The sequence below is a fragment of the Leptodactylus fuscus genome, chromosome 2, assembly GCF_031893055.1.
Source record: "Leptodactylus fuscus isolate aLepFus1 chromosome 2, aLepFus1.hap2, whole genome shotgun sequence".
Taxonomy (NCBI): domain Eukaryota; kingdom Metazoa; phylum Chordata; class Amphibia; order Anura; family Leptodactylidae; genus Leptodactylus; species Leptodactylus fuscus.
The window spans coordinates 76,998,725-77,021,470 of record NC_134266.1 but is presented as its reverse complement, the minus strand read 5'-3'; the positions used below and the strand labels follow the sequence as shown (position 1 = coordinate 77,021,470).

General features: G+C 42.3%; 2 protein-coding genes across 4 annotated transcripts in view; one reads left to right on the top strand and one right to left on the bottom strand.

Moving 5' to 3' along the window:
* Nucleotides 1–13,579, top strand: part of LOC142193679 (cryptochrome-1-like) — a 38,371-nt gene extending 24,792 nt beyond the window's left edge. Inside the window, exons 7-11 of the mRNA XM_075262668.1 lie at nt 1,949–2,089; nt 9,358–9,509; nt 10,508–10,605; nt 11,868–11,978; nt 13,379–13,579. Coding sequence (XP_075118769.1) covers nt 1,949–2,089; nt 9,358–9,509; nt 10,508–10,605; nt 11,868–11,978; nt 13,379–13,539 — 663 coding nt within the window. The 3' untranslated portion in view covers nt 13,540–13,579. The remainder of the gene's footprint in view (nt 1–1,948; nt 2,090–9,357; nt 9,510–10,507; nt 10,606–11,867; nt 11,979–13,378) is intronic.
* A 3,021-nt stretch (nt 13,580–16,600) lies between these two features.
* Nucleotides 16,601–22,746, bottom strand: part of CD53 (CD53 molecule) — a 48,273-nt gene continuing 42,127 nt past the window's right edge. For all 3 annotated transcript variants that reach the window (XM_075264040.1, XM_075264039.1, XM_075264041.1), the window contains 3 exons: nt 19,597–19,695; nt 17,419–17,502; nt 16,601–16,891 (listed from right to left, as the gene is read on the bottom strand). In XM_075264040.1, coding sequence (XP_075120141.1) covers nt 16,820–16,891; nt 17,419–17,502; nt 19,597–19,695 — 255 coding nt within the window. In that variant the 3' untranslated portion in view covers nt 16,601–16,819. The remainder of the gene's footprint in view (nt 16,892–17,418; nt 17,503–19,596; nt 19,696–22,746) is intronic.

Sequence of the window (22,746 nt, the reverse complement as noted above, 5' to 3'; positions counted from 1 at the left end):
TGTTCCTGGTTCTCGGGCCTACTAAGGTTTGTACCCTGCAGTTTAGTTAATGTGGCAAGCAACCCTGGCACTGTGGAGTGGCGCAATGCTTGCTGCCCCACAGGAGTAGGCACGGGACGCCCTGTGGCTTCACTGCTACCTTGCTCCCCAGAACCATTCCCCCGACCTCGCCCACGGCCTCGTCCACGTCCCTTTCCGGGAGCCTTGCGCATTTTGAATTCCTAGTTAGAAATTGGCACTGTATACCAGTAGTAAAAATTGTGGGTGCACGTAACCCCAATATATTCTTTGAATTCCCAGTCAGACACTGGCACTATATGGCAGTAGCAAGAAATGAGGGTATTTGTATTCCCAATATACTCTTTAAATTCCCAGTCAGACAATGGCACTGTATACCAGTAGTAAAAATTGTGGGTGCACGTAACCCCAATATATTCTTTGAATTCCCAGTCAGAAACTGGCACTATATGGCAGTAGCAAGAAATGAGGGTATTTGTATTCCCAATATACTCTTTGAATTCCCAGTCAGACAATGGCACTGTATACCAGTAGTAAAAATTGTGGGTGCACGTAACCCCAATATATTCTTTGAATTACCAGTCAGAAACTGGCACTATATGGCAGTAGCAAGAAATGAGGGTATTTATAACCCCAATATATTCTTTGAATTCCCAGTCAGACAATGGCACTGTATACCAGTAGTAAAAATTGTGGGTGCACGTAACCCCAATATATTCTTTGAATTCCCAGTCAGACACTGGCACTATATGGCAGTAGCAAGAAATGAGGGTATTTGTATTCCCAATATATTCTTTGAATTCCCAGTCAGACAATGGCACTGTATACCAGTAGTAAAAATTGTGGGTGCACGTAACCCCAATATATTCTTTGAATTCCCAGTCAGACACTGGCACTATATGGCAGTAGCAAGAAATGAGGGTATTTGTATTCCCAATATATTCTTTGAATTCCCAGTCAGACAATGGCACTGTATACCAGTAGTAAAAATTGTGGGTGCACGTAACCCCAATATATTCTTTGAATTCCCAGTCAGACACTGGCACTATATGGCAGTAGCAAGAAATGAGGGTATTTGTATTCCCAATATATTCTTTGAATTCCCAGTCAGACAATGGCACTGTATACCAGTAGTAAAAATTGTGGGTGTATATAGCCCCAATTCTATTGCTAGGGGACTTGCAGGGTATTTCTGGGGTGAAGGTGGGGGGGCACACCGTTGGAACGGGTATCGGGGTATATATCGGGTATACGGGAATACACTGACAGTGTATTCCATTCAGGATCCTGGGAAAGCTGGGTTGCGGCGATTGAGCCCGTCAGTGCCACGTTACACTGACAAGCTTCTCCCTGGAATTTAGCTCTTACAAGAGCTGTTGGTTGTCTTCTCCTTCCTATCCTAGCCTGTCCCTGCCTACCCAGAATCTAAGCCCTAGCTAGCTGGACGGAAACCTCCGTCCTCGGTGAATTGCAAGCTCAGAATGACGCGAACCTGGGCGGCGCTGTTCTTTTAAATTAGAGGTCACATGTATTCGGCAGCCAATGGGTTTTGCCTACTTTTTTCAACGTCACCGGTGTCGTAGTTCCTGTCCCACCTACCCTGCGCTGTTATTGGAGCAAAAAAGGCGCCAGGGAAGGTGGGAGGGGAATCGAGTAATGGCGCACTTTACCACGCGGTGTTCGATTCGATTCGAACATGCCGAACAGCCTAATATCCGATCGAACATGAGTTCGATAGAACACTGTTCGCTCATCTCTAATCCTGAACCCATTGTTTAGACATGAATTCCTATGTAATAAAGTATCCACAATCCACTGCGGAGAAACTTAGCAACAATATCTTAGGACTGAGGTCGGTGATGGATTATTTAATAAGAAGGACAGCAAAGAATAAAAATAACCTAATAAACAAAAATTGTTTTGCGTTTAGGCAAAAACAGGGTTTCCATGGATTGATGCAATAATGACCCAATTGCGGGAAGAAGGTTGGATCCATCACCTAGCTAGACATGCTGTGGCCTGTTTTCTAACCCGTGGAGACCTCTGGATCAGCTGGGAGGAGGGAATGAAGGTAAGATGACAAATAGAAGTTACTGATACATTTTAGAAATACAGAATGTAAAGATTTGTGACTTGTGCACAATGCAAATCTATGAAACCACCTTTAAGAAATATATATTTTACACTAATGCATAATTATTTTATGTGTTTGTGTGTGTATATAGTGGGTGTGTGCGCCACTGTGTTTGTTTAACCCTAGAACGCGTACCCATAGAAATCTACACATTCATGCACCTGGGGCCTTTTAGGCCTGTTTACAATTATCATGGAATAACTAAAAAAAAATACTTTTCAAAGTTTATTGCAAAGTAAGGATGCATTCCCACTAGTGCTGGGGTCTGCCAGAACGGGATTCCGTAATGGATCTGACCTCCTGGTGACCCCAGCTGAGGCTGGCGGACGCATACCTGGGGCCTCGCAGGCCTGCCAAGTTACTTGTTTTCTATTTTCTGTAAAATTACTTTAGTTAGATTTTTGAAACTCTAGGTATTCCTCAGGTATATAGTTGTTAGTAATTTCCAGTTGTTCATATATTTTTATGTTACAGGCATTTCGGTATAACAACCTTTTTTGGGACTACCCCATATTCACGCACCAAGGGCCTTTTAGGCCTGTACTAGGTTTACATGTGATACTCAGTCTTTTTGTCTGTTTTGTTGCTGGGGAAGAACTTTTATGACTCTGCTATTGCTGGGAAGAGTGTGGGGGGAGGGGGGGACCCCTCCCCTCCCCCCACACTCTTCCCCCCCACACACACACACTCTTCCCAGCAATAGCAAAGTCACAAAAGTTCTTCCCCAGCAACAATACAGACAAAAAGACTGAGTATCACATGTAAACCTAGTACAGGCCTAAAAGGCCTCTAGTGCGTGAATATGGGGTAGTCTCAAAAAAAGGTTGTTATACCGAAATGTCTGTGTAGTGCCCCACAGAGTGTGTCACTACAAATGTCATCTTCTGTGATCTATACTGTGTACTGTGAAGATATAGTGAGATCCAGTCAACCTGTTAGCATACCTCCCAACTTTTGAAGAACCGAAAGAGGGACAAAATGTGCGGCGCGCGTAGCGCGCCGCGGCAGATTTAGCCCCACCCACTTTTGTGTTGACTCCGCCCACTCGTTAATTTTTCATGTGCCCGCACACAGTATAATCCTCCTACAGTCACCCGTAAATTATATGTCCCCCCCTCTATCTCTCCCCCAGTTTCATATACACCCTTCATCTGCCCCCAGTTTCATGTCCCTCTTCCATCTCTGCCCCCAGATTCATGTCCCCACATCTCTGCCCCCAGATTCATGTCCCCCATCTCTGCCCCCAGATTCATGTCCTCTCCATCTCTGCCCCCAGATTCATGTCCCCACATCTCTGCCCCCAGATTCATGTCCCTCCATCTCTGCCCCCAGATTCATGTCCCCCCTCCATCTCTGCCCCCAGATTCATGTCCCCCCTCCATCTCTGCCCCCAGATTCATGTCCCCCCTCCATCTCTGCCCCCAGATTCATGTCCCCCCCTCCATCTCTGCCTCCAGATTCATGTCCCCCCTCCATCTCTGCCCCCAGATTCATGTCCCCCCTCCATCTCTGCCCCCAGATTCATGTCCCTCCATCTCTGCCCCCAGATTCATGTCCCTCCATCTCTGCCCCCGGATTCATGTCCCTCCATCTCTGCCCCCAGATTCATGTCCCCCCTCCATCTCTGCCCCCAGATTCATGTCCCCCCTCCATCTCTGCCTCCAGATTCATGTCCCCCCTCCATCTCTGCCCCCAGATTCATGTCCCCCCTCCATCTCTGCCCCCAGATTCATGTCCCTCCATCTCTGCCCCCAGATTCATGTCCCTCCATCTCTGCCCCCAGATTCATGTCCCTCCATCTCTGCCCCCAGATTCATGTCCTCTCCATCTCTGCCCCCAGATTCATGTCCCCACATCTCTGCCCCCAGATTCATGTCCCACATCTCTTCCCCCAGATTCCTGTCCCTCCATCTCTGCCCCCAGATTCATGTCCCCCATCTCTGCCCCCAGATTCATGTCCCTCCATCTCTGCCCCCAGATTCATGTCCCTCCATCTCTGCCCCCAGATTCATGTCCTCTCCATCTCTGCCCCCAGATTCATGTTCCCACATCTCTGCCCCCAGATTCATGTCCCTCCATCTCTGCCCCAAATTCATGTCCTCTCCATCTCTGCCCCCAGATTCATGTCCCCCATCTCTGCCCTCAGATTCATGTCCTCTCCATCTCTGCCCCCAGATTCATGTCCCCCATCTCTGCCCCCAGATTCATGTCCACTCCATCTCTGCCCCCAGATTCATGTCCCCTCCATCTCTGCCCCCAGATTCATGTCCCCTCCATCTCTGCCCCCAGATTCATGTCCCCTCCATCTCTGCCCCCAGATTCATGTCCCCTCCATCTCTGCCCCCAGATTCATGTCCTCTCCATCTCTGCCCCCAGATTCATGTCCCCACATCTCTGCCCCCAGATTCCTGTCCCTCCATCTCTGCCCCCAGATTCCTGTCCCTCCATCTCTGCCCCCAGTGTCATGCCGTCCTCTCCTTCATCTGCCCCCAGATTCACGTTCCACCTCCACATTAAACTTACCTTCTCCTCCGCTCCCTTGCCGCTCTCTGCCCGCCTCGCTCGCTGACACATGCAGCTGAAGGAAGGAGCTGACACAGGTCAGCTCCTCGCTTCGCCGCTGCCCGCCTCTCTCCCTGACACATGCGGCTGAAGCTGCTCGCGTGCTCGCTTCGCCGCTGCGTCTCTCTCTCGCTGACACATGCGGCTGAAGCGAGGAGCTGACCTGTGTCAGCTCCTCGCTTCACTGCTGCCGCCGGCTCCTGGCTTGTACATCGCGTCTACAAGCCAGGAGCCGGCAGCAGCGGTGAAGCGAGGAGCTGACACAGGTCAGCTCCTCGCTTCAGCCGCATGTGTCAGCGAGAGAGAGACGCAGTGGCGAAGCGAGCACGCGAGCAGCTTCAGCCGCATGTGTCAGGGAGAGAGGCGGGCAACGGCGAAGCGAGGAGCTGACCTGTGTCAGCTCCTTGCTTCAGCCGCATATGTGTTCAACTCAGATCTGCGTCCTCTGGACGCAGATCTGTGTTGAAATCGGGACATACCTCCCTCCAACCGGGACCGCGGGACATGTCACCCAAATCGTGACTGTCCCGCGGAAATCGGGACGGTTGGGAGGTATGTGTTAGCACACACAAAGTTCCACAGCCATTATCTCTTTAAGAAAGGGGTGGAGCTACAGACTGGAAGAGGGTCTCTCTTTCAGTTCCAGGTCAGAGTGTGCAAGTGTGCAGGAGAGAGCAGAGGTGAGTGGAGATGCAGTGTGTGCTGCAAGCCGCATGGTGTGCACAGCACAGGAGGCCGGAGACCTGCAGAGGTGAGACAAGACCTTGCAGGGACGCAGCCGCAGTCATAGGACCATCAATTCCTAACTAGTGTAATCATACTGGTGGTAAAAGGGAAGACTGGCATCTCACTATACTGGAGCAAGGTGAATCCTCCTGTAACATCTGTTACCTCCTGCTGACTACAGAAGTAAACTGTAAGTGTTTGGTTAACCCCTGTCTGGACTGTATTCTTTCATCGATCCTCTGTTACTCCTCCTGGAAATCATCCCTTCTTCACCTATATCATCTGGCCCTGGGACCTGCCCTGGTTGGGGAGGGTATAACATCTGGCACTGCATCACCACCTATTCCCAGAGGCCCTATCTACAGTGCCCGGCTTCACCTCAAGCCGAAACCCCAACTGGCGTCACGACAAACTTTTATTTTTCTTTATTTTTCTTTCATCCATTTTTGCTTAAAACTCTTAAAACCTTTTTTCAAGGCGCTGCCGCCCCCGGTGCCGGGCCTGCTCGCACCGTGAATCTACATAGGCCGAGCCGGGGCGACTCATCTGTAACATAAAAATATATGAATAACTGGAAATTACTAACAACTATATACCTGAGGAATACCTAGATTTTCAAAATTCAAACTAAAGTACTTTTACAGAAAATAGAAAACAAGTAACCTGGCAGGCCTGCGAGGCCCCACGTATGCGTTCTAGGGTTAATTTGCCAGCTCTATGTCTTTTCACCCTGCTGTTACTCTCTTGATTTTGTCCAATTGGGGTTTTAAAGTTATCAGCAGATTTTGTTTTTGGTGCTATTTCTATGCTCTATGCCGAATCATAGTTCATCCTGTGACAATGCCAATGAACTATACAAAACGCCAATGGTTGTGTGTCTGCTGTCTCTAACATCGTGTGCTCTCTTTTTTCAGAAAGTGAATTTTCTATGTTTCTGCAATTTAGCAATTGCCTAAACCCTCTTTTTTCATTTTCATCGTGTGGTGCTACCATAACTCTCAGACAGCACAGCCTTAGACCCGGTTCACATCTGCATTCAGTATTCTGTTTGGGGGAGTCCACTTGGGGACCCCCTGAATGGAAACCTATATACATTAAAAAGTGGTTAACTAAGAAACCACGTGAACCCATTAGACTATAATGTAGTGGTTTCCGCAATCATGCAGAGAGAAAAGTACTGCAAGCAACGTTTCGTACGGAAACCATACGGACCTCATTATAGTCTATGGGTACGTGGGTTTCCTTAGGTAACCATATTTTAATGTGTTTGGTATTCTGTACAGGGGGTCCCCAAGTGGACTCCCCGAACGGAATACTGAAGACAGATGTGAACCGGGCCTTAGGGTAATGTTTGATACAGACCTTTCCTTCACTACTTTAACCACTCTAATAACCTGCACCTCATAAACATCTACATAATGTCCACTTTTCTTACCATGGAAACTTAAGAAACCTTTATTGTCACTCTGATTCATTCTCCTAACTACTGTAATTCCTTAGTAATTGATCTTCCACTTACCAGTAGGGTTGAGCCGATCTTGAGATTTCAGGATCACTTTTAAAATTCGATTTCCGATCATTTTCCATTCGAACCCGATCCCAATGCAAGTCAATGGGATTTTTTTTTAAAATCGAATATCGGATTTTAAAAACTATACTATTCGCTACACAGCATGGAGTCTAAAAATTGAACGCTTTAATTTTTAGACTCCACGCTGTGTAGTGATTAAAAAAAATCCTCTGGCTACTTAGACCCCCCTGGTGTCCACTTACCTGCACAGATCGCTGCCGCTGCCCACTGTTCTCGCTCCTCTTCTCTCTCATTTACAGGCCTTCAGAACCCCGTGCGCACCACTGCCTCCTTAGGCAGGTGTTAGAGATGCTGGGAGTAGGTGGGGCTTGTTGTGGCTTAGGAGAGTGTGGGCAGGTACAGGGCCTCCCAGTACCCGCCCACACTCTCCTAAGCCACAAGCCCCGCCTTCTTCCTAGGTCTGTAACACTAACCTGGGAGCTAGGGGCGCGCACGGACCGAGAAGAACGGGAAGCGACAGCTGATCTGTGCAGGTAAGTGGACTATTCTGTTTCCTGTCTGCTGTGCTGTATACTGAACTCTGCTACATCTGCATTACTGTACATTGACTTGTCTATCTACTCTTCTGCTTCATCCCTGAAGCAGAAGAGTAGATAGACAAGTCAATGTACAGTAATGCAGATGTAGCAGAGTCCAGTATACGGCACAGCAGAGAGGAAAGAGAAGAGTAGAGTAGATACTATCTACTCTTCTGTTTCCTCCCTGCTATGCTATAGGAATGAATGGACGCAGGGGGTTAAGCGGCCGGACGCCGGCACAAGCTGTGTGCCGGCTGCATCCTTTCATTCCTATGGGAGCGTGCTATTCAAAACGGCAGTTTGGAATAGTACTCGCTCACCTCTAGTAGCTAACATTATTAGCTTTTCCCACAATGCTTGGCCAGTAGCAAAGCATTGTGGGAAATAACCTCCGACCTCGATCCTGCCTAAAAAGATCGGGATCGGAATTCCGATCGCGATTGTGAAATTTATTCAAACGCCGATCAACCCTACTTACCAACTGACTACTCCGCAAACAATTCTGAATGCAGCATGCAGGCTCCTCCTTTTTGGCTAACCACTACACAGATGGTCATCCCTGCCACATCTACTATTGCACCTGTCTTAAGGCTAAGGCCCCAGGTAGCGGGCCACAGCAAAAAATTGCTGTGGGGAAAAAAAAAACACGTGTTTTTTCCAGTATCGTTTTTCACAGAAATTCTGCAGAGATTTACTCTGCAGATTTTCTGTTTCTATTATAACTATAAGGAAACTGCCAGCATGGCCGTAGGTATAAATGACCTGCTGCAATTTCCAAAACAGCAACAATTTTGAAAATCACAACGTATGTGCTTCGCAAATTTTTCTGCAATGCGTAGAAGGGATTCATATTTGCACCATGTTGGGCCCCGGCCTAAAGGGATTATTTTATTTCTGGTATTCAATGCCTATTCTTAGGACAGGGCAATAAATGGGACCTTCGTAGGTCACTGTACCAAGACAGAGAAGCTCTTAATAATGAATACATACTCTGAGTTGTGCTACTACAGTTTGTACAAGTGAGCAGTATGGCTTGCTGTATGTAAAGAGCACCACACTCGGCGTCTTGGTACAGGTGATCTCTGGGGGTCCCAGATATCGGATGCCCACAGATCTAATTGATTACCCATACTAAGGATAGCCCATCAATACCAGAAACTGGTTAAACCTTTTAAAGGACACTTTGTGGCTGTTCACATACAGTCTTATCTGAAGCAAAGGCAGGAGCTAAATGTGAAAAGTACCTTGCAGTTTGCACATTCACTCTCTATTTAGATATGAGAAATATTTCTGGAGTCTGGAGAGTCAAGTTACCTACTAGAGACTGGGTATAAAATCCTCCACTGTCCTCAAACCCCTGGAAAGTATCCATTAACCCCACAACTAACAGCACAAAATGATGTTAACCTTTGTACTACCCTAGAACCAAGGAACACATACATACACACACACACACACATATAGTGTGTGTGTATATATTCTAACACTCACATGCCATATACATATACACATGAACCTATACAAACCTACATATGCACGCATGTATACATGCACGTACTGTATACACATATATGTACAAACACAAATTGACTCCTTTCATATATGCTACAGATTTCTGAAATGAAATTCAATTCACGAAGGTTTCCAGATCCATTTATGTTATTGATAAATGCTGTATTAATGAGGTCTTCTTCAGAATGTGGAAATATAGTTGCTCTGTCAGGCATTATTATTATTATTATTATAGTTTAGTGTTCTATATTACATTGGTCTGCATTTAATCATCTATGATTGTTCTTTTGATCTAGGTCTTTGAAGAGATGCTGTTAGATGCGGACTATAGCATTAATGCAGGGAATTGGATGTGGCTTTCAGCAAGTGCTTTTTTCCATCATTACACCCGTATATTTTGTCCAGTTCGCTTTGGAAAGAGGACTGACCCAGATGGAGAATATATACGGTAATGGCAAACTTAACTGTTACTTAGATCACATTCTTTCACCTCCCAATTACTGCAGTTATCTTCTCAAAAAGTGATAGCCTATACCTTACTATACCCTTCTTTGCCTAATACTGCCTAATACTGATTATTATGGGATAGATGGATTTAAGTTGATCTCCTATTAAATAGTTTGCAACATTTATCACATTGCTCAAGATTATTGGACTTTCCTCCTCTCTTGAAATCTTCTGCCTAAAGATTGTGATAACCAGAATATTATCGGTAGGCAACAGTACAGAGGGGGCTCTAAGGGCATTATCACGCTGGCAACCTTACCTAGGTATGGCAGTATGTATGATAAAAACTGGAATTACTAAATGCATGAATGGAAAATACTGACTGCAGCTTTACACTGTATAGGAAAAATTTATCATACATTTTACCCTCATTTCTGGTATAAAATGTATGGTGGAAATTCTGGGGCTTAGCCATTTTTGAGTTAAAACTTGCAACTTTTGGTGTATTTTTCCAGCATGACGCTCCAAAAAATGTATGTATTTGGGACAGGGAGTTGTAGTATATCTGTCAGGCTGCAGGATTTCCTATCATTTACACCAGAAACTGGAGTAAATGATGGCCCCAATCTATGCCAGCTCCTGGCTGCTGTACAGTAGATATGAGTTTTGGAGCAGATGTGGCTTATTCATTTGAAGGGGTTCTTCAGTTTCTATATGCTCACTTCCCCTGGCGGGAGGGGTTATATGCTGTATCTAGTGGTTCTGGGCTAGTTACAGCATCAAGAAACCCCAGAAGAAATGATTCTAAAAAGACTTGTTAATATGGAAGACCCATCTTACTCAGACATGTGAAAGATCAAGACTGACAATGGATAATGCCAGTATTGGTAAATGTCCCAATGTAGCACGTGTATTGGTCTGTGTAGGTGATTGATATATTGTTAGGTATGTTTTTTCATATGTTAAAACAATGAATGTAATGTAAATCTTTCCCTACAGAAAATATTTACCTGTACTAAAGGACTTCCCTCCAAAATACATCTACGAGCCATGGACTGCCCCAGAAGATGTTCAGAAGCAAGCTGGATGCAGAATTGGTAAATTAAATATAAAATGCAGGTTTAAAATCTCCCAGAAAAAGGAAAGTATGAATTGTATCCTGGTCAGTAAAATTGCTCCGAGTGAAATAAACTAGTTAAAAATTGTTTATTCACTTTTGAGTTCCTAAAGGAACACAACCCCAAGAAATTAGCGGTAAAAATAGACAGGAAAGGGTCAACATGGTGGCTCAGTGGTTAGCACTGCAGCCTTGCAGCGCTGGGGTCCTGGGTTTGAATCCCGCCAGGAACAGCATCTGCAAGGAGTTTTTTTGTTCTCCCTGTGTTTGTGTGGATTTCCTCCCATTCTACAAAAGACATACTGATAGGGGGAAAAAATGTACATTGTGATCTTTATATAGGGCTCACAATCTACATAAAAAATTAAAAAAAATAGACAGGAGATAAACTTACTCCTGTGTTCAGGATTCTTTGTATGCTCTTTTTAAAAAAATTCCTATGACACTACGTATACGCATTTCCTATGACCCTATAAACAGGTCTCTATTCTTGTGAGTATTGGGGGTCCCAGCAATTAGACCCCCTGCAATTAGAGCCTTATCCCATACCATAGAATAACTGTCTATAGTTTGACAACCCTTCATTGGCATTGCTGGAAAAGCCTTGGCAATTGGATGTATGTCGCCCAGCAAGTGATCGCATATCTTGGCTTTCAGATTTTATACAGGATGAAAAAACTTCTCTTTATGAATTTGATAATCTGCCTTTATAATACACTTTTCTTCTGAAGGCATTTCTAGACAGTATGCATGTTGTGTGATATCTATTAACTTCTTTTTTTTGCCCATCTCTATTATTCTCCATAAAATCTATGGGATTGCATCCTGCGTTGTTCCTTAGGGTACTTTCACATCAGCGTTGTTTAATCTGTTCTGGTTAGTTGTAAAGCCAGACAAATGGATTAAACTATAAAATAGATCCGTATAAAGATGAAGGACCCCACACCATGCACTGCACTGTACCCTTTTGTAGGGGAAAGTGTGTTCTGCTGCATTACAGAGGACTCGGCTAAGCTCTACCTGTTTCCAAGGATGCCTAGTAGGATTGTAAATACAGATTTGGGCCTATCTTTAAGGCAGCAGCCCCACTGATCATCTGTCTTCATTGTTTTATATTGCTTTGTACACTACCTTGCTGTACATATAGTAGATGTTGTGCTGGTAATACAGTTGTGTCCCATTCATGTGAAAGAGCCTTATGTGATTATTTTCATCTCGGATTATTATTTAATTATTGCTTAGGTGAAGATTACCCTCTCCCTATGGTGGATCATAAAGTTGTCAGTGAACATAATCTACAATTAATGAGGCTGGTTCGGGAACAGCAGCTGAATACTGCACTGCTTACCCAAGGTAATACTAAGTGTTCACAACAGTGTGTATATACGAATCTATGAAAAACTGAATGGACATCACGCTGACTGTATCTATGTGCTACGCTGTGATTTTCCTATGCATTTAAATTGAGCATGGACTACAAAATGGTCAGTAATATTACCATCTCCGAGTTTTGCAGCCCAGGCCGGTAGCTCCTGTGAAAATCATGGATGTGTGTAAAGGGGCTATAGAAATGAATGGGTCATTGCACTAATTGCTAAAAAAAAAAAAAAGACACAAACTATGGGTAGAAGAGGATTTTACCACCTCCAACAACTCCATTTCTTTGCAGTCTTCAATTGCTGCAGCTCCACTTCTCCTTTTATTTATTTTTTCTCTCTTGCCTTTGCTATTGCTAAGTAATCATTTAACGCAAGGTTCACAGTAGCATTCACATACTCCATACCCCATCCAGCTTAAAATAGGGGGAGAGAAAAGTCCTGAAAACTCGGCAGACTCTGTTATAGTCTATGGGGGTCTGCAGGTAACTGCTTTTTAACCCCTTGACGCAAAATCACGTTCATGTAGGTGATTGAGTATGAAGGGGTATATGGAAAGAGCTCAGGAGTTGGGCTCTCTCCATAGTGAGTGCTGGTTGTATAATACAGCCAGCACCCACCGCTAACAGCTGCGATCTGTGCTGACAGACACTCAGGTCCTGAGAAACCACCATATTTTAAAGGGTTTAATGGTTAATTTTTCAATGTTCCTCAGGTGGAAGTACTATCATTTAATAACAGAAAATACCTGGCTCCTGGGAGATAATTCTCAGTCAATAACTACACTCAACCAAGGTTATTTGTATTTGCTAGGTAAAGATTAGAGATGAGTGAATAGTATTCAAAACTAGTTTCGAATACCTCGCTCCGTAGGAATGAATGGAAGTGGCTGGCGCTGGCGGCTGGCACTTAACCCCTTGGTGTTCGGCTGCTTCCATTTATTCCTATGGGAGCAAGGTATTCGAAACTAGAGTTTTGAATACTATTCGCTCATCTCTAGTAAAGATGTGGGGACTATGCAGGTTGCCATTTTGCTGTAAGCGACGACCTCCAACCATGAAAATTTTAGTTTTGTCTGGTTTCATCTTTAGTGAGAAGGCATTAATCCATTTTTTTAGTTCATCTACATCAGACTTGAAGGCTATGTTTGGTATTGTTGGGTATCATCTGAAGACACAATGACTATAGTTTATCCAGTAAACTGTGTAAATAGGGGTTACAGGGTAGTCTTCTGGACAGCATAACACTGTGGCAATTATATGGTTGTTGTTTATTTTTTTTCCATTTCATAAATGTTGGTATCTGATATAAATTTTGCCACAGTAAAGCAGAATTGTCACATGGCCATATTTACACTAATAATAATCTTGGTTTTAGATATTGCAGATGACCCTATGGAAATGGACATCAAGGACTGTTTCAGAAAGGACAAGGAATCTGATGTCTCTGAAAACACAAGTAAAAAGCGCAAATGCCTTGAAGACTTGACTGTAGAGCAATTGAAATCCCCTGATCCTTGCAAACTGCATATCTGTTAAATACTGTTAGAATATTATGAGCTAAAGTTGTAAAATGTACCTAAATCTCAGGTATAATCCTTTGTGTATTACAGTGTTTCCGAACTTTTTGAGACTCGGGCACCCCTGGTTAAAAAAAAGAAATCTTCCTCGGGGTACCCCTCCTAAATAATTTTTACCAAAAGACAAAAAAAACAAACAAAAAAAAAAACTTATAATGTTTTTTTTTTTTTTTTTTTTTTTTTTTTTTTTAGCATTATTATTGAAATTAGAGCTGGAACCTAAATTTGTTTAACTTGTGACTTTAGAAAACTTCACCAAAAACCACATCAAAACTGTATGCAATTGTAACTGCATCACAACTGCACCATATGTGAATGCACCCTGAAAGCTACACCATCCTATACTTTCCACCAAGCACATGCAAAAATTCACCCAATACCATCACCACGCTCCCTTAGTGGCCCCACTTAGTATTATGACTCCCAGTGGTCCAGCACACAATACATGCGAACTAGTGGTCTTCAGACACATAATAATGTAATGCGGTGGTCCCCAGACACCTAATAAGGCTTCTCCCCTCCCCCCACAGACCGCTAATGATGATGCAAGTAGTAATGGTGTTCACTGGCTCCCAAGCAAGTAGTAATGTTCTCCAGTGGTCCCCAGGCAGGTGATAATGTCTCCGAGTGTCCCCCAGACAACTATTAATGCCCCCAGTGGCCCCACATTGTAGTTGTGCACCACCTCCCCATTCTCGTCGCCCGGAGATCTGAGATCTTCCTGTTTCTTTGTCTGCAGATTGATGCAGCATTCCTTCAGCAGACATCACTAGCTGATGCCTGAGTAATAGAGCTAAAGTCTTCCAAGTTGCCCTTGAAGTGCATCGAGAAAAGGGCTGGGCCAGCAGGGTTTTAAGTTGATGTATAGTTTTTTTTTATTTGAAAATGGAATCAAGTGGGGTAAACTCCACCTTGTTATGGATGACATCAGAGGGAGGCGGAGTTTGGAGTATAAAAGTCAAGGTCATGTGGGGGGGGGCACTTTCTTTCACTTAGCCACACCTCATCAGGTTAAGTCCCTGCAGTCTGCCGCACCATTATTTTCAACTACATCGACCCTTTCCCCGGTTGGGAATCACTGATGTAATATGTTAATTATCTTGATTTATAATTTGCTTTTCCTATGCTTGATCTGTTGTTCTCCAGAGCTGTATTCACATTTCTGGTATTTTCATTGAGCTATACATTTTGTAAAAAAATCACTACTCCGCATGGATTCTAACAATTAAAGCGTTCAATTGTTAGATTCCATGCTGTATAGTGAATAGGATTGTTTTTAAAATCTGATCTCCGATTAGTAAAAAAAAAAATCCCATTGACTTGCATTGGGATCGAGATCGGGTTCGAATGAAAAATGATCGGAAATCGGATTTCAAAATCGATCCTGAAAAGTCAAGATCGGCTCAACCCCAGAACTGAATTTTTTCAGCCTAGAGTTATCAGCAAAGATATCTATATTTGTTGTTATTCACTAAACAGGTATTCACACTTGTTGGCAGCTAACTTATTGATGCCATAAACTTTATACAAATTTTGCTGTGGAGAAAAACTACCTCATTTTCCGGCTTCATACACTGTCGACAGAAACGTGAAAACTGGTGGACATGGGTGAACATTCAGCTTCGAAGTATGCCAGATGGCCATAAGACTTTTTGTGTGTTAGAGGATTATTCTATTCCTCATTGTTTTGAATGTTATGTACATATAAAATGTATTAAAGTGCATTGATATTTTTATATATATATTTTATTGTGTAATGTTGACTATTTTGTAAGGTTTTATTAAAAATCCATAAAAGGTAATGTTTCTATGTCATGATTATATAGAAGAATAAAGCATAAGATCAACACTGGAATTCTCCATGGCTGGGAGTGAATAGACTTTTATGACATGAGAGCTTTACCACTTTATTCATACAGTAATAACTCCCTAAGAATGAGATTATTCAAACTATTTCATACAATATTGTAAAAAACCTGTAAGGCCAGTTTAATAAATATGTAGCAGTTAAAACACAGTAAATTAAAGCACAAGGCAGTATATAGTAGCTTCATATATCGTAGCTAAAAGGTGTTTAACAGCAAAATAAAATTGTAAATTGCGTATAAATTAAATGTAAAAAACAAACAAACACAAAGTACTCAATCTCAAAGACCTATGCTCTATGACCTATGTAAGACCAGTGGGGATCTATGATATGAATTTGCTCTTATAATGTGCACGTTATTACATAGAGTTGGCGGAACCATTTTGAACAGAATTTAATTTTGCAGGAAAATCCCGTTATGGTCCCTGCAGACTTCTATATTGCTGCTATCCATCATGTCTGTATATTGCTTCTTGAAGGTATTAATAGTACAGATTGCAGTACAATTCGTGCCCATGGAGCCTATGACTGTTTGGAAGTAGAGATGAGCGAGTAGTGTTCGATCGAGTAGGTGTTCAATCGAATACTACGGTATTCGAAATACTCGTACTCGATCGAACACTACTAGCTGTTCGAAGGTTAAGGTTCGATGCAGAACTAGCGTTGATTGGCAGAATGCTATACATTCTGCCAATCAACGCTGGTTCTTCTCTTACCTTTAGAAGTCTTCTGCGTGCGGCGTCTTCCGGCTGGAATTCACTCTGCCTAGGCATCCGGCCTAGGCAGAGCCGACTGCGCATGCGCGGGCATGCCCTCGCATGCGCAGTCGGCTCTGCTCAGGCATCGGGCCAGGCAGAGCCAACCACGCATGTGCAGTCGGCTCTGCCTTGGCCCCGATGCCTAGGCAGAGTGAATTCCAGCCGGAAGACGCCGCGGGGGCGCTGCGCCGGGAGAAGACTTCAAGGAGAATCCAGCCCGACCGTCACTCGTGGACTTGGTAAGTATAATTTTATCGAATTTTGCGTACTCCTGAAATGAGCATTTTCCCCCATAGACTATAATGGGGTTCGAAATCCGTTCGAACAGTCAAACAGTGTGCGGCTGTTCGAATCGGATTTCGAACCTCGGACATTTTAGTGTTCGCTCATCTCTATTTGGAAGCAGTGAAATCACATTGTAGTGATGTCATTTTATCACCAATTCTTTATGAAGACAATGGCTGAACTATACTATAGGCTAAAATGTGGATGTTTTAGTTATATAAAAAGTGTAGGATTATAGTTATATCTATTTTCTTATTTGTTATGATTTTACAGAAAAGAACCAGGCAGAGTTAATGTGATATGCAAATCCAGCTTGGCCTGTTGATTCTCTATTTTATAAATGAACCGCTGCTTCTGGAAATGTGGCAGTATAACGTCAACGCGAAAGACATTCCTAGAACCTGAAAAGTAAGACAGACCTGTTTAGGCAAGTAGTTCACTTTAACAGATATTTACTAAAGCTCTGTTCATACTAGCATCATACAATGATGAAGGATTTTTACCCAATATTAGATTATTAGGGACTTCTGCATTTTTGCAGTATGAGATCCCTTGTTGGTTTAGAGATCACCCGGCCAGCCCATCCTGTGCTTATACATTAGACCGGAAAGAGAAGTGTCACCCCTATAACGGCTTAAGAGACTGAGATGTTATATGGGCCTCAGAGCAATGACCCAGAACAAGGCTGTAGGCATGCACAGAATCGTATGCTTTGTCAGTGTTTTAGCTGCATTTTTCGGGAAGCACACTGACCCATTCGTCTTTATGGCCCCACATGCCTATGTATGTGACAATGAGCCTGGAGCAAAACTTAGGGTCGGGTCCTTTTCTCTGTAGTTTCCTGGTTTTGGCTTCCAAATACTGATACTAAATAATGGCTTTAGTATTTGGTTTTCTGATTAGCCACAATTGGATTTAGATGACTTACCTCTATAACAGAAATACAGATGGTCGTTATTCCCACATAAAGGAAATTGTTTTCAAACCATGTTCTGAAAAACACAGAGCATCCCTATAGAGAAAAATGAGAATATTCATCAGTATATAATCTAGATAAAGACCAAAACATCAAATGAAACTTCTGATATTCTATATTATATAACAGCTATATATTAATTGAAGCATCCGCTATCTGCCACAAGTCAGTTTTCCATATAAAGCCTTAAAAAAAAAAAAAAAAAAATTGATTACCTATCATAAGATCGTGGGAGTCTGACATCCCCACCGATCAGCTGTTCTCAGCAACTGATACACAGAGAATGAAGCAAAAAGCAAACAGATTTTTTTTTTTTTTTTAAGTAGTGGCAATTCCAGGTTACTGTAGCTTAGCTCCCATTTCAGTAAACGGAAGCTCATGTGCAGTAGCATAGTTTGGCCACTACACAGAAAACAGAGCTGTCTGCTTCCTGCTGAATCTCTCTTAGCATCAGCCACACAATTGATGAGAGCCCCTGGTATCGATCAACACCAATCTGATATTGATTACCTATCAATTGGGATGATAGGTCACAAATTTTATCTGTTAGTTATCTGGTTAGTTATTAATGCATATCTCCAATTGTACATCTATTATTTTTCATCATTGAATAGTATAGGTGTATACAAGTAATAAATTTTATTTGAGAAATATGTTTTCTTCTCTGTTCGCTTTTTACATAGAAATCTTTGAAGGGGGAGGAAAATACACACTCTGCTATACTGTGAGTGAGAGAGTGGTAGTGCTATGTTTCAAGATAAGACTTCTGTGTATGAGCCGACTATGGAGACAGAGTCTATATAAATAAACAGTCTGAGTGAAGCTAAAGAGAAAAGCAGCTTAATAAGTGGAGAAGGAGAACCTATTTCTATAATGAGGCATATTAAAAAATTTCTTATATTCACCTATACTATTCATTTCTGAAAAGTGGTTTTATATTTGGAGGTACGCTTTCAAGATTATATAATTCTACCAACTCAAGCTCTTTAAATTTTGGGGCTAATAGGGGCTGATCAATTGAGCGTATTTTTTTCTGTAGCCTCCTATTGTTCTTGAGCAATCGGCGCTGTTAGTTTCAACACCAGATGTACTCATGAGCCTCTCCACTGTCAGGTTGCTGGTTTTGGGGCTGTAGCAGATAGAGCTTATATAGCTCATTGGGTTCTGAAATTGACAGAAATAATCATCAATGGAAGGGATAGAGTGAAAAATTACAACTGTGCTGCAATCAATGAAGTATAGCCTATTACAACTCTGTGGTAGCATCAGACATCTTCTTTGGTGTGGCCTTCTGGGGGAGTAGCATACCAGCCAGGGACAGAAACAGACTTGACAGGCTGGTTAGAAGGGCCAGCTCTGTCCTAGGGAGCCCCTCGGACCCAGTACAGGTGGTGGGTGATATAAGGATACTATTTGTGGTGAGTTCCATGCTGGAGAACAACTCCCATCCCATGTATGAGAATGTGACAGCACTGGGCAGTACTGTCAGTGACCGACTGCTTCAACCCAAGAGTGAGAAGGAGCGCTATCAGAGGTCCTTCCTTACAACCATGATCAGGCTTATAATAAACACCAGGCTAAGCGAAGATCACGCCGCACAGAGAACTAAATGATCCTGAGTCTTTTTTTTTTTTCTTTAGTTGCTATGACTCCTAGTATCTTCTCTATCTGCTATAAGCTCATATGTGTTCTTTATTGTAATATATTACTGTATTATCCATGCTGCTATAACACACTGACATTCCCCATTGTGGAACTATTAAAGGATTATCTTTTCTTAGAATGCAGAGAGTTAGTAGAAATGGCGAAAGATCCTCTTTAAATCAAAATTTTACAGACTTGTAGTTCATACATGGTTCATGGCTAGTAGCTTTATCCAACCATGAGCAATTCACAGCTTTTATTTGCTGTTTTTGAAACTACTATATAAAGAAATAAGTGTTTACTATTTACTTGTTTGGGACCGATGGAACTAGTCTACTGGTGCTATCATGCAAGACCAGCAGATCTGAATCAATCCACCCCTCCCCCCAACCATCCAAATTCTGTTTGATCTATCTACAGATATATTATATGTCTTTTTGGCTGTATGTTTTTGTAAACCACATACATACCTCGTATATTTCTTACCGTAAATGCATTCTTTTTGTTGCAGACACCTTCCTCACAACAGGATTTGGGAATTTCTTTATCCCAGTCTGATGAGCCATTGATTCCACAGCATTTGAACTAGAGGCAGGATTGCAATATCTTTATTTTAGGTTTTAGCTTCATATTTGTTCAAACAAAAAATTGCTTTTAGGCAAAAGAACCATACTTTCCCATTCATGTGTGAGATAATATTAAAACTTAGCGTTTAATTGCAACCATATAAAACGCAAATAATAAAGAGCACAAATTATTTCTAATTACTATAGGAACTGTGTCTCAGTATAATTATTGAGTCCATGTGATACACAGAGCCACTATAGCTTCATTAGACCACACTGTTGTGGCTGATGTTATTGAGCTTATAAGCTATAAGCTAATTTTTATGATATGGCTTCATTACTGTTATGAATTTATGTTCATATGCTGTATGACACTGCTCTTGCTGCCAGGAGAATCGGGTAATCTGCAGCTTGCTGATAAAGCCTGGTTTGTTATCTCTCCATGTAAACACACAGATAACACTGACTCCATTGTGTACAAACATCTGCATATTATCTGATCTGCTCCAGTGCTGAGACACTGAAGTAGGAAAATCCCTTTGATCCAAATTGGTTTGCCAATTTTAAACATGCTAGGAAAAAGAAAATCTAATATGTGGCAATTCTAAAACAACAACAGCTATGAAGGTATCCAGAAGTGACAGACCTCTCCTCAAGCAGAGCTCAGGAGGATTGAGCAAGCTCGGTGTCAAGCGGTTCTTAGAGCAGCCGAAACGCCGGAGCAGGCAGATCATGGATGCCAGAAACATACTCATTATATGGCGTCAAAGTGAGATGCTGAGATTCCAGAACAATCGCAGGCATGATGCAAGGAACAAGTTCAGCGGCAGGCCAGCTTGGGAGCTGCTGAAATGCCGGAGTAGGCAGATCATCTACGCCAACAACATGCTCATTATATGGCGTCTCAGTCAGCTGCTTAGATGCCGGAAAAATTACAGGCACTGGGCGAGGAACAAGTTCAACAGCAGGACAGCTTGAGAACTGCCTAAACGCTGGAGCAGGGAAACCATTGATGGCAGACAAAGTTGTGGGCAGAGGCTAGTACGTTTATACAGTACTAGCTGGTACCCGCGACTTCGTCTGCGGTGATTGTAGAAGTGGGTATATACAGGCGTGGGTAAGGTTTTTGTACTGTGTATAAGGTATGGGATATGAAATGTAAGTTTGTATCTTGTTTTTTCTGTAATTCAGAGAATACGTGAGACTTTTGTATTGGATGTAATTTGTATTTGAGCTGCTATATATACGGTGTTGTGAGAAACTTTACATAGTGACTTTGGGACAGAGGTATTTGAAGTTAACCCTTTCCCGCAGATGGCATTTTTTGATTTTCGTTTTTGACTCTCCTTCTAAACCCCATAACTTTTTTATTTCTCCGCTCCCAGAGCCATATGAGGTCTTAATTTTTGCGGGATAAATTTTTCTTCATGATGCCGCTATTAATTATTCTATATAATGTACTGGGAAGCAGGGAAAAAATTCAAAATGGGGTGGATTTCAAGAAAAATGCATTTCTGCGACTTTCTTACGGGCTTTGGTTTTACGGCGTTCACTGTGCAACCAAAATGACATGTTCCCTGTATTCTGTGTTTCGTTACGATTCCGGGGATACCAAATTTATATGGTTTTAGTTACATTTTGACCCCTTAAAAACAAATCCAAAACTGTTAAAAAAATTTTTTTGGAAAAGTCGCCATATTCCGACAGCCGTAACTTTTTTATACGTGCATGTACGGGGATGTATATGGCTTCTTTTTTTGCGGGACTGGGTATACTTTGTAGTTCTACCATCTTCAGGAAATGTTATTGCTTTGATCACTTTTTATTCAAATTTTTATCAGAATCAAAACAGTGAAAAAACGGCGGTTTGGCACTTTTGACCATTTTTCCCGCTACGGCGTTTACCGAACAGGAAAAATATTTGTATAGCTTTGTAGAGCGGGCGATTTTGGACACGGGGATACCTAACATGTATGTGTTTCACAGTTTTTAACTACTTTTATATGTGTTCTAGGGAAAGGGGGGTGATGTGAATTTTTAATCCTTTTTTTAAAAAAAATATTTTTTTTACTTTTTTTAAACTTTTTTTTTTTGCATTTATTAGACCGCCTAGGGGTATTGACATGGGTGGGCGGTGTCGCGGATTGTCATAGCGGTGGGGGTTGGCAAACATGGCTGCTCCGGAGCGTTAAAGAGAGCCTCGTGGAGTATCGTTAAGGTGGGGGCAAAGTGGTAAAGTATATGTATATGAGATTGTGTGGGGTTAGGGGCAAGGCTGTAGAGGGCAATATGAATTTTGTGGCTTGCTATGGTCTAAAGTGTGTGAGATTGCAGAGATGGTGATGTGAGTTTGGGGTTTGTGGGGGTCCTGGGAAAAACGTATGTGCGCTATTGTGACGAAAAGTAGCCTATTGCGCAATGGGGTGTATTAACTATGTTTGTGGAAAATTTCAGCCAAATCGGTCAAGCGGGTTTTGCGTGATTGACTAACAAACATCCGAACACACAAACCCACAAATCCAAACTCACAAACTTTCACATTTATAATATTAATAGGATATACATAAAGATGGAGAGCATCCTTCTAAATCTAGCCTGATAGTTTGATATCAGTTACAAGGCAAACGGCTAAACTGCAGATTTAGCCGCAGTGCATGGAGCTGTAAGAGATTTTTACAGACTCCGCACATTATGGCTAAAACTACATTTTAGCCATTTGTCTTGTGACTGAAATCAAACTATATATATATATATATATATATATATATATATATATATATATATATATGTGACTGATATCAAACTATATATATATATATGACTTAACATCAGCCAACAGTGCGGTCTAATCAGTTACATCAGTTCTATTAAATTATGCACAGGCTGTATGTAATGTAATAATATTACCAGAAAACATGTAGGCAGCAGTATTGTAAAACTGTTCAGTCAGTATCATACCCCCACTATTTTTCACTGCCTTTATTTCTGTACTCCAGATATACACAGTACTGGTAGGACTATGTAGAAACTTGACGTTACATTTCCAAGGTCATTACTTGGAATACATTCT